This window comes from Monodon monoceros, unplaced genomic scaffold (assembly GCF_005190385.1).
Source record: "Monodon monoceros isolate NGI ecotype Baffin Bay Population unplaced genomic scaffold, NGI_Narwhal_1 Super_Scaffold_15, whole genome shotgun sequence".
Lineage (NCBI taxonomy): Eukaryota > Metazoa > Chordata > Mammalia > Artiodactyla > Monodontidae > Monodon > Monodon monoceros.
This window is the reverse complement of record NW_021703771.1, coordinates 81,205,954-81,218,685: the sequence shown is the minus strand read 5'-3', so window position 1 is coordinate 81,218,685 and position 12,732 is coordinate 81,205,954. Positions and strand designations below refer to the sequence as shown.

Sequence of the window (12,732 nt, the reverse complement as noted above, 5' to 3'; positions counted from 1 at the left end):
TGCTGTTGTTGCTGCTGCTGTTGCTGCTGCTATTGTTGCTGTTGTTGTTGCTGCTGCTGCTGTTGTTGCTGCTGCTGCTGCTGCTCTTGTTGCTGCTGCTGCTGTTGTTGCTGTTGCTGCTGTTGTTGATGCTGCTGCTGCTGCTGTTGCTGTTGCTGCTGCTGCTGTTGCTGCTGCTGCTGTTGACATGGAGACCCTGGGAGCTCGGTTGATGAGCATGGGCCCCTGCAACTGGAGTCTGAGAGGACCAGTGATTTGGGTGAGCTTCTGCTCCTCTCCCCGTCTCAGATGGGTCCAGAGGCTGAGGCAAGACTAAGCCCCCCGAGTCAGGGGGATTCTGTGAGGAGCTGGGCCCCAGGAGCAGCCCCACGCCAGATTTCAGTATTATCAACAGAAACATGTCAAGAGGGCTTGGCTGGGAACAGCACAATGAAGAAAGCAGCATTTCTGCACTGAGTATCAGCAACATCCTGGTGTTCATAAGGACAAGATGACTGAGAAAAGTTGCGATTTGAACAAGTTTTTGAATTGGTTTTTTACTTATTTACTTTGACTGAAAAGTAAATAAACTTTGATAAAGATAATTTCTCAAGTCTTATTTGCAGAACTGATGATAACTGTCTATATTTTGCAGTCATCATTTTTAATTGATAGAAAATTAAATTTAGACATTTACCATGTTCTCTATGATGGAGAGGGGTGAAACACCTTAAATAAGGGACGTAGGCCAGTCCCACTGCTGGGAGAGACTTTTAGGTGTGACTCCATCCATGTTACCTATTCACCATGCTCTGTCCATTTTCTTTTTGAGCATCACCACTGGGAACTCTCTGCAAGGCTGATCCTGGACAAAACTTATACCCATTGTTTGCTCCATTTACCTATTATCCACTTTATTTTGGTTTTCAGCTCCTCATAATCTCTTTCTCCCCTCTCCATTTTTGTTTTATTATTGTAGACCAAGAAAAAACAAAGAAAAGATGATTTACCTCCAAGTCAAGAAGCTAGACACTCCACCAAACTAAGAAGAGAGAGCTGCTCTGGTTTGCTTCGATTAAACAAGGCCAGAATCAGAGATTTCCACTCTCATCACGAAGCCCATACAACTCAACCTTACTTCTCTCTTCTCTTTGCTAACCTCGATCAATAACCAAATGGAGTTTGCTGTGCTACTGTATAAAATCTGCCTATGGGACAAGGTCCCACAATCTTCCCTTGCTTGAACACTTTCAATGACCTCATCTTACATAGGTACCCTAAGAGGGAATGCCTGTACTCCACTGGACCAGATATTTCCAAGGTAGATGCTAGAATGTCCCAAGGGGAGAAGTAAAAAGCCTGTCTAGGAAAGAGATAGCTTACACATGAAAAGAATGTCAAGATTTTGTAACTTATATCAGGAGAAATCTGGCTAAGAGTTTAGGAATGAATTGTAATGATACTAGGCCCAGGAGGATGAAACATAATAATGGATCGGGTCAAATTTATTGACATGAGTGCTCTAAACCAAGATTCTAGATTTAGTGTGCTGCCCAGAGCATCTAGCCTTAGCCCCAGCCGTTAGCAGACCAACATGAGAAAAGATATAAGAGAGTTATTTCCATAATTTGACATAAGCTGGACTTCTTAGGCAAGAACAGAATCCAAGAGCCATAAAGTGAATGATTGATTGATCAATGTGACCACACAAAACAAGTCTAAATTCAGTGAGGCTAGCTATATCACACACACCCCAAAAATAAATTTAATGGATGAATGATGGGTTTGGGAACATATTTGCCACATATATAAAATATTCAGAGGGCTAATATCCAAAAGAAATAAAGAGCTACTAAAAATCAATAAAGAAAAGACAATCCTTTAGACAGATCATTAGAAAAAAATAATGGTCCAAGAATACAAAGTTATTCATAGAAGTAGCATTAAAAAATGGTTAAGTTAGGGACTTCCCTGGTGGTGCACTGGTTAAGAATCCACCTGTCAGTGCAGGAGACAAGGGTTTGACCCCTGGTCTGGGAAGATCCCACATGCCGTGGAGCAACTAAGCCCGTGTGCCACAACTACTGAGCCTGCCCTCTAGAGCCCGCAAGCCACAACTACTGAGGCCACGTGCCACAACTACTGAAGCCCATGCACCTAGAGCCCGTGCTTCACAACAAAGAGCAGCCCTTGCTCGAGACAACTAGAGAAAGCCCATGCGCAGAAAGGAAGACCCAACGCAACCAAAAATAAATAAATGAATGAATAAAAATAAAATAAAACTTCAAAAAAATGGTTAAGTTATATCAAAAAAGATGTGCATCCTCACTGTTAGTCAGGGAAATACAAATAACAGTGAAATACTTTTCACTCATCAGATTAATTAATAAAATTAATAAAACTTAATAAAATTGGAAATATCAAGTATGGATGAGGATATGAAGAAACTTTCATGCATTGCTGGCAGGAGTATTGATTGGCACCTTCTTTAGGGAAGCGATTTGGCAGTGTCCATCAATAGTAGAAATGCACATGTCTGTGACCCAACAATGTCACCCCTAGGTATCTATCTTTGTGAAACACAAATGTGTACACAGATGCATCTCAGAGGTATTCATTGCATCATTTGTTGATGACAGCAAAAGCTGGAAATAACCAAAGTCCTTAAATATGAGGAATGCTTAAATAAATATGGTATATCGACTTAACGGTTAAAAAGGAATGAAAAAGATGTATATCTACTCCATAGAAAGACCTCCATGATGAAGGGCAAAGGTGAGTTTTGGAATAATAATGTAGGAATGATCGGATGTACATCTACTAATGATCTAGGGGGAGGAGGAATGGGACTGGGCAGTGCACCAGGAAAGATTTTAGATTTTTCTGTAATTCTTGCACTTTTATGTTTTCATGTGCATGTCCATGGCATGTTCATACTGTTGTTAAAAATAAATGATTAACTCTGGAAAATAGTTCAGCAGTTTCTTTTAGTTTCTAAAAAAACTAAACATACACTCACAATATCACCCAGCAATTGGACTCCTGGGCATTTATCCCAGAGAAAGGACATCATATATCCACACAAAATTCCATACACAATTGCTCATTGCAGTTTTTATCTATAATAGACAAAATCTGCAAATGACCAAAATGCCCCTCATACCAAGGAATACTCCTCAACAAGGAAAGCAACAAAGCAACAATACACGGACAACTTGAATGGGTATCAAGGGCATTATGCTGAGTGATAAAAGCCAATCTCAAAGAAAAACTATTGAGATAGAAAACAGATAAGTGGTTAATTACGGTAGGGGTTACCTAAACCTACATGAGTGATAAAATGACATAGATCCATATTCACATACTGCATCAATGTCAGTTTCCTGGTTTTGCTATTATACTTTATGTAAGATGTAACCATTGGGGCAAATTAGGTGAAGGGGACCCAGGACCTCTCTGTACTATCTTTGCAACTTCCTGTAAATCTATAGTTATTTCAAAATAAAATTTTTGAAAATAAATGATTAAAAGTACAATATTTTTAAAAATTAAATCCTATGGGGACCCAGAAGAGGCCATTTCTCTATAGCAATGTTTCTTAACGTTAGTGATCAAAATGCCTTTGAAATCCAAAGAAAACTACAGTTCCTCTGTCCAGAAAAATACATACCCCAAATCTGCATACACTTTCACAGGTTTTACCAATCCCTCACTCAGTTAAGAACTCTTACTGTAGACACAGGGTTCAGTCCATAAGCCAAATCCAGCCCACTGCCTGTTTTTTAAATAAAGTTTTATTGGCACACAGCCACACCCATTCACTTCTATACCCTCTATGGCGGCTTTGCAGTGACAGCAGCAGAGTGAGTTGTTGCTACAAAGATTCTCTGACCCACAAACCTTAAAAGATTCACTATCTGGCTCTTTATGAAGAAAGTCTGCTGATCCCTAGGTAGAATTCCACCTCTTGTAAACTGAAAGGAACATTGGAATAAAAACATAATAAGAGCACAGAGAGGGCAATACAATTAACGTTCTAAAATCCGCATTCCCTTTTCTGTGTGCCTGGAATGCAACACCATTTTTTTGTAGGCAGGCAAACAGGCAAGAAGTCAGATGAAAAGGTGGCAGTTTGGAAAGGAGAGCTCACATTATGGCAGTGTGCTCGTGGACATGGCCCCCTGTGGATCCCTCCCTATGCCCTGAGGTGGGCTGGGCTGCGACCTTCAGGCTGGACCCAGCGGCCTCGGGGTGTGTTCTGGCGGTAGTGATCCCCCAAAGCCCCAACACCCTTGAGGAAAAGAAATGGGTTGGCTGTGTAAACTGGGAGAGGCAGCTTGTGAATGGAAGGGCAGGGGACCACTCTATCTGTGTTGTAAGATGTGCTCAGCAGAATCCCCATTACCTAACATCCCAGTCATCAAAGACTATTACTTTAATTTAACCTGAAACGAAAAGAACATATTTCTATTTCTTCAACAACAGATGAAGATCTTTTCTTTAAGTGTAGGCCTCCTGATAGGAGTTCTACGTGCTCTTTCTTGCATAAACCTAATGCATTGTTTATGATTTGCAATTTGGGTCTCTTTAAAGTAGAGCCAGAACTCAAAACGCTTTGAAACAACCTGAATCCAAAATCCCAGATTCTTACCACACTTTTTCTAACATTTGACTTGCCCACGTTTAGATGACATTTTTAGGCACTCATTTCACTGAATATCAAGAAGACATTTAATTTACTTTAATCAAATTATAAATAAAAATGCATTTTCACCTTCCTATTTCATCAGGTTACATGATGTTATCAAATTAGGTAATTACAATACCAAGTTCAATGAGAAAAAACAGATGTAGGAACAAATCTAACTGATCCTTCATCAGCCTGTAACTCAACTAGGAGAAGCAGATGGGTGGGCACATCAGACTGTGGCCACCTAGCTGAGCCGAGGAGTCGTCAGCTGGTTTTGCTACCCAACACAAGTCGGTGTGCCCAACGCACAGTGAGGCCAAACAAACCGAAATGTCAGAGTTTGGAGCAGAGAAAGGTTTTATTGCAGGGCCAAGTAAGGAGAATGGGTGGCCCATGCCCCACAAAACCCCCCCAGCTCCCTGAAGGATTTCAGCAAAGCATTTTTAAAGACAAGGTTGTGTGGGGGGCAGTGGCAGGTTTGGTGATCAGCTCGTGCACGATTCTCTGACTGGTTGATGTTGAGGTAACAGGGCAGTGTCACAGGGGTTAGCATTGTCAGTCCTTAGGCGCCAGTAGGTCTGGAGGCTACATGATCATCAAGTAGTTAATTTCTTCCATTTGGTGGTGGTTTTTAGCATCTGAAAAACTCAGGAAATATGCATGAGATACTATTATCTGGGTACTTCAGAGAGGAGCTACAGCAGAGGATATGGGGGAGGGTGTCTGTCCCGGAAAGGCCCCATAGGGTCCTGCTCAGTTACAGTTTCACAGAGAGGTGGTGTGCTGGCCAGGGTTCCCCAGAGAAAACAGAACCAGTGGAGAATATACACATACACAAAAGGAAACTTTGGCTTACACGATGGTGAAGTTTGAGAAATCCCACGATCTACTGTCAGCAAGCCAGAGACCCAGGAAAGCCAGTGGTGCCATTCAGTCCCAGTCTGAAGGCCTGAGAACCAGGGGAGCCGATGCTGTAACTCCCAGGCCCAGTGCAGAAGACAGATGTCCCAGCTCAACAGCAGGCAGGAAGGGCAGATGGCAGACAGGGGACAACCCTCCCTTCCCCTGCTTCTTTTTCTGCTCAGTCCCTCCATGGATTGGATGCTACCCACCCACGCTGGGGAGAGCCGTCCACTTTACCGAGTCCACTGCTTCCAACACTCATCTCATCTGGAAACACCCTCACAGACTCACCCAGATATCATGTTTAATCTGGACACAAAATCATCACAGAGGGCTAATCCTGTAAACCGGTTTAGTAGAGGCTGGTTTCATGAGCTTCTCCTAAGCCCAATGCTGGTAGTTTAAACAAAACATAGAATTTTCTTTTTTTCTCTCATGCGAGACTCGATGAATAGGACAACGTGTATAAAACATCACTACCCGAACTGCACCCAAAGAATAAAACTCTCTTCCCTCTTCCCTTTTGGCAGCTTTTAGTACAAGATCCATAATTAACAAGGACTCTGAAGCCGTGAGCTGGACTGACCCCCATTAAGTTCTGGAATCAAAGGTGACTTGGCAAAGACTTCTTTTCCAAACGAGTCTGACTCTACGTTGTCATCAGACAAATGGGTCTTGGGCTCAAGTTCACCTTCAGATGTCTTTGGCAACAATTTCTTTAAGGCAGGAAGATGTGGAGTGAGAGGTGTACACATCCATTGCTCTCCAGCTGCTGTAATTTTCAGGTTTGTGTGATATCAATGCGCCTTCGCTCTGTGTCTTCCCTGCCTGGAGTCCAACACATCTTGCACCAGGAGTGCTTTTCTTCAAGCATAAATCTCACAAACATACCACCTCTATCACGACTGGTCCTGGCAAAATTGAGGCATCCATGTTCCGGGTGCCCTTGTCCCTGGGCCGCCTCTCTTCCCTCCCCACACCCACTCTTCCTGGCCAATCCAGGGCCCTTTGACATCAAGCAATCTCCCCTCTGGTGCCTCATCGAAAGAGAGGCACTCTATGACCCAGAATCTTAGGGCTGTCCTGGGGAGCGACCCGTGGGGGCAGAGGGCATTAATCCTGGAAACCAGCCTGGCTGTGTAGTAGAAACTTGTGGTCTCCATCCCAGTGCCATTGGTCCTTCAATCACTTCAGTGCTCGTGTGCCCAGAAACTCCTAAAAAGCAATGACTCCGGACACCAGGTGCTGGCTGGGATTTCCAAGTCATTGGCCCCAGCCCAGAACTCCCTTCCCAGCTCCAGATGTCCTGAGGGTTCCTTGTAGCCAGCATTTCTTTTTGAGATTTTACTGCCAATGACAAAAAAGTTTATCATCTCTAGATTTTGATAAGAAGAATTCTGAAAAGGTCCATATTCATCTTTTGCTTGCACAATATATTGGCTTAGAAAATATTCATATTTTCTAAGCCAACTCTCATCCCCAGGAAAACTTGTGGAATGTTACAGGTATTTACCCCCAAACAGATGTTCAGTGATAATTTTCATGTCAGGCAGAGCTACAGGGGTCAGAAACCGTAGGAGTGAGCCTACCCAGACACTGAGCCCCGGAGGTCATAGCCCAGCAGGGGCCCAGTTCAAACACAACAAACAGGTACTGTAAGTAGGACCGTGCCTCGAATGTCCCTCATCACTAGAGGGCTAACCATGGACTACGAACCACAGTGCAGTCCGAGTGTGCAGGTCTTCTCTACTTGGGAGTTACGGGCTACTGAATAACAGCGCCAGCATGACCCCAGGCGTCGGGATGAGATGAACGAAATGGATGCGGGCTTTGACTTCATGGGCGATGGAGGAAGTGACCCGGTAATGATAGCACAGTGTGGAGAGTGTGCCTGGGGACAAACAGGAAGGAAGTGCCTGTGCTCCCAAAGTCAGAGCTGGGCCTGCTTCCTGAATGGGGAGCTGACACTTAGCTACAGTTCCAGGAATCTGCGGACAAAGGAGAAAGTGCGTTCCATGTGGAGATGGCAGCAAGTTTGGGGAAAATACCCTGGGTGGTTGAGGTTCAGTGTGTGCAGGAAGTGGACAGGCAGGCAGAGTGGCCAGGGGTGTTGACCTTGACCTTGTGGGCAGAGAGTCGGGCAGGGAGAGTTGGGATGGGCAGCAGGAGGCATATGGAGCCGCCAAGTGCTGGCCCGAGCAGGGGCTGAGAGAGGGAGGCCGATGAGAGAGAGATTTAGGGAGAAAGGCAAAAGGATGGCTATTAGATATGGGGCCAGAGGCTAAGGAGGCATTTCAGAAGAGTCTAGCAGTGTGACTTATCCCGTAACAATCTAAGAAAACAGACACACTAGAAACTAACTGCACATGCTCGGCAGCCCGGGGACACTTCACAAAGGGGCAAACGTCCAGGAGCCGGTCTAGAGGTCCTGAGACTGTCGGTAGCTTAGAGCACCACACAGTACTCTTTGTCCACAAAACAACCAGAAATCATAAAAACGGTTTCAAGTATTTTCAAGTACTCTTTCAGAAAGCAAGAAAAAACAGAAAACATTTTAGAAACGCTTCGATCCAAAAATGGTTCAAAGAGAAATAGCGTTAAGATTGAGAGTAGGAGGCTTCCCCGGTGGCGCAGTGGTTGAGAGTCTGCCTGCCGATGCAGGGGACACGGGTTCGTGCCCCGGTCCGGGAGGATCCCACATGCCGCGGAGCGGCTGGGCCCGTGGGCCATGGCCGCTGAGCCTGCGCGTCCAGAGCCTGTGCTCCGCAACGGGAGAGGCCACAACAGTGAGAGGCCCACGTACCGCAAAAAAAAAAAAGAAAAAAAAAGAAAAGAAAAGATTGAGAGTAGGGATAATAATAAATTTTCTTCTTCATAATTTTGGCATTTCCTCGATTTTCTGTAATGCATGTATTTTTTTTTTAATATTTGTTAGGGACTTCCCTGGTGGCGCAGTGGTTAAGAATCCGCCTGCCAATGCAGGGGACACAGGTTCGAGCCCTGCTCTGGGAAGATCCCACATGCCACGGAGCAACTAGGCCCATGTGCCACAACTACTGAGCCTGTGCTCTAGAGCCTGCGAGCCACAGCTACTGAGCCCACGAGCCACAACTACTGAAGCCTGTGCCCCTAGAGTCTGTGCTCCGCAACAAGAGAAGCCACCGCAATGAGAAGCCTGCACACCGCAACTAAGAGTAGCCCCCACTTGCCACAACTAGAAAAAGCACACGCACAGCAACAAAGACCCAACACAGCCTAAATAAATAAATAAATAAAGTTTAAAAAATATATATTTGTTAGTCAGTATTTGCTGCCTAGAAAAGTACATATGTGACAGATGGGTCACTGATAAAATTTTCCTTCCCGAATCCATTCGTGGTCCAGCCCCCATCACACCAAAGGTAACAACTATTCCAGATTTTGTCTCTCTCATTTCCTTGCTTTTAATGTTTATCACACACACACATGCATACACACACACACACTCACGTATGTATGCATCCTGTTAGAAAACAAAATTCCCCTGAGTAAATTTTAAAGATCTAATTGGCTTTATTGAACAATTCATGCATCAGGCTGTGTCCCATCCATCGTGTAGAGGGGTGCTCCAAAGGGAGACAGAAAGGGAAACTTTCTCAAGGCAGGACAAGGAAGTCATAAACAGAAAATAGGATTATTTCAGATTAGGTCAACTTCCTTTGGTGAAAGAGGGGTCTTATTAGGTGGGCTACCTCACCTTCCTTTGGGGGATGGAGAGGGCCCATGTGACAGATTCCCTCACCGGTACTGACCAGAAAATCCCTGATTGACAGGTTAAGGCTGTATTTCTGGGGGAGTTTGAAGCTTCACTTAAGTTAGGTATTAAGCTCTGGTTTGGTGGCCTGACCTAGCATCAGTGACTCCATTTTGGGTCTGTGGTCTTCTTTTGTCAATCTATACTTTATTTTTTTAAATATATTTTTAACTGTATTGAAGCATAGTTGATTTCAATCTCTTTCTTTTCATCTCTGTTTTGTATTTCATTACTTTCTGCTTTTATCTTTATCTTCATTTTTCTTACTTTGGGTTTATTCTGTGGTTCTTTTTCTAATTCCCTATTCTGAATAACCATTTAGACTCTGAGCCTCAACCATCATAAATAACTAGGATATTGGCTGATTCTTGTCTGGGAGGCTGCTCCCACCTGGGAAGCGTTCGCCACATCCCCACATCCTGTGCCCCTGTCCCATGTTCCCTGGCTGGGACCCTCACACTCAGAACATAACTGGGAGACAGTCCCAAAGCTCCATCCCCTCTCACAGGCTCTGTTAGGCCCCTTATCAACATGGGTTGGTACAAAATACACAAAAATATTTTCCCATAGCCGACAATGTGGGTTGCTTTTTTCTTTGAGCCGTGCTGAGTTGGGAGGCCAGGAAAACATCTGTTCCTGGGTCTTCAAAGGAGAGCAGCCACTGGTGCTTTCTGGGGACTCCTCCAAAGCCAAGCCCTGCTGTCTCTAATTTTCCTACGTGGGAATTGACTGCCCCGGGTGAGACACTGACACATCATTATCTCAGCTCAAACACGTAACGGTTTTCTCTCTTCTAGGGCCAAGAGAACGCTATTCAATGTGAAGTGCAGTGGGGATAGTAATTAATTTAATGAGAGGACAAAGGGAAACTCTAAAAAAGAGATTCCCCCTCCCTCCTTTTAAATTTGGCTCCAGAGAACGTGGCCAAGTTCAACTAGTGAGTGATTCTTTCTAAAGCATCCGAGAGAAGGGGGGATTGGTCAAGTGTCCCTAAGGAAAGGAAGTCCCATTAAACCAATTAAACAGGGTTCTCCAACAGATCAAACTAGGTAAGTCTTTGCGATGGGGTGAAGAGACAGTAGAAGATAAAGAGGGAAGACAGTGTCAGAGAGAAGTGAAGAAGGCCAGAGAGAGAGAGGCTTGACTTGTCTTTACTGCTGGTACTTTGTGTCTGCAACTGCAGTAAAGCTGAGGCAGTAGACAGGAGTGCTGAAGAGCTGGGATAGTGTAGAGATGAGAGTTTTCCATTTACTAGCTATGTGATGTACATTTAAAGACTTTTGCTGCATGTATCAAATTGTCCTTCAGAATGTGTTACAAATCAATTCCACCAACACTACCCGGGAGAGTATGCTTTTCCATGTCCGCATCCCCACACACGGTTTCTCTCTCGCTCACTCACTCTTTCTCTCTCACCCCCCACCCCCACACACGCACCACTGACACACACAGTTTTGCCAAGTTGATCAGCAAAAGGTCACACCTCATGGCTGTTTTCCCTGTGTTTCCTTGAGCAGTGAGGTTGAGCATGTTTTCATATTTCTTGGCAATTTTGTTTTTACTGTAACGTGACTATTTTTGTCCTTTGCCCATTTTCCCTTCGGGATCTTTCACTTTTCCTTATTAATAGGCAAGAGCCTCTCATATATTAAGAATATTAACACTTTGATTGGCATGGAATCCTCAATTTGTGTCTTGGAGTTGATCGTTGGCCTTTTAGTTTCTTATTTGGGATTTTTCACATATAGAAATGTTTTTAAAATTTCAGTGGACAAATCTATGTGTGGTTTCCTTTATGGTTTCTTGATTGGTATTATATGTAGAAGGTCTTGCCTAAACCAAAATTATATAAATGTTGGTCTATATCATCTTCTAGTATTTTAAATGGTTTTATTTTCCACTTTTAGATAATTCAACCGGAATGTATTTGATGTAAATTGGAGGGCATTGTTGGAATTCCCCACCTTCTACGGGTGTTCAGGATTGTCTCCGTGCTTGTGGGGTAACTTTGGTGTGATTAGATTGGAAGGTCTTTTGTCTCGATCCAGTAATTCTGGATATCACCATATCTCTGCCATCTGGAAGGGGCTCCCTGCCCCACTTCCTCTTCCCACACTGCCAGCTTCACCCAGATTCCATTCCCGAGCAAAGCACTCCTCTGCTTTCTGTGGAACTCAGACGAAGCCCCAAGCTTAGGGGTAAAACAGAAGGAGACTTCATATCGAATATTCTACATCTGTGTATTGCATCGAGGGTTTCTGCTTTCCTTGACTTTTTCTTTTTTTTAACATCTTTATTGGAGTATAATTGCTTCACAATGGTGTGTCAGTTTCTGCTTTATAACGAAGTGAATCAGTTATACATATACATATGTCCCCATATCTCTTCCCTCTTGCATCTCCCTCCCTTCCACGCTCCCTATCCCACCCCTCTAGCTGGTCACAAAGCAACGAGCTGATCTCCCTGTGCTATGAGGCTGCTTCCCACTAGCTATCTGTTTTACATTTGGTAGTGTATATATGTCCATGCCACTCTCTCACTTTGTCACATCTTACCCTTCCCACCCCCCCGTATCCTCAAGTCATTCTCTAGTAGGTCTGCATCTTTACTCCTGTCTTGCCCCTAGGTTCTTCTGACCATATTCTTTTTCTTTTTTTTCTTTTGTTTTCTTAGATTCCATATATATGTGTTAGCACGTGGTATTTGTTTTTCTCTTTCTGACTTACTTCACTCCGTATGACAGTCTCTGGGTCCATCCACCTCACTACAAATAACTCAATTTCGTTTCTTTTTATGGCTGAGTAATATTTCATTGTATATATATGTGCCACATCTTCTTTATCCATTCATTTGTTGATGGACACTTAGGTTGCTTCCATGTCCTGGCTATTGTAAATAGAGCTGCAATGAACATTTTGGTACATGACTCTTTTTGAATTATGGTTTTCTCAGGGTATATGCCCAGTAGTGGGATTGCTGGGTCGTATGGTAGTTCTATTTGTAGTTTTTTAAGGAACCTCCATACGGTTCTCCATAGTGGCTGTATCAATTTACATTCCCACCAACAGTGCAGGAGGGTTCCCTTTTCTCCACACCCTCTCCAGCATTTATTGTTTGTAGACTTTTTGATGATGGCCATTCTGACTGGTGTGAGGTGATAACCTCATTGTAGTTTTGATTTGCATTTCTCTAATGATTAATGATGTTGAGCATTCTTTCATGTGTTTGTTGGCAGTCTGTGTATCTTCTTTGGAGAAATGTCTATTTAGGTCTTCTGCCCATTTTTGGATTGGGTTGTTTGTTTTTGATATTGAGCTGCATGAGTTGCTTGCTCACCGTTGCCACACTTCTCCTCGTTCTAGCAGAA

General features: G+C 43.8%; 1 protein-coding gene across 2 annotated transcripts in view; it reads left to right on the top strand.

Annotated features, from left to right (window-relative positions):
- Window positions 1–2,067, top strand: part of LOC114896100 (solute carrier family 22 member 2) — a 29,911-nt gene extending 27,844 nt beyond the window's left edge. For both annotated transcript variants that reach the window (XM_029223979.1, XM_029223978.1), the window contains exon 11: window positions 959–2,067. In XM_029223979.1, the coding sequence (XP_029079812.1) occupies window positions 959–1,025 (67 nt within the window). In that variant the 3' untranslated portion in view covers window positions 1,026–2,067. The remainder of the gene's footprint in view (window positions 1–958) is intronic.
- The last annotated feature ends 10,665 nt before the right edge of the window (window positions 2,068–12,732 follow it).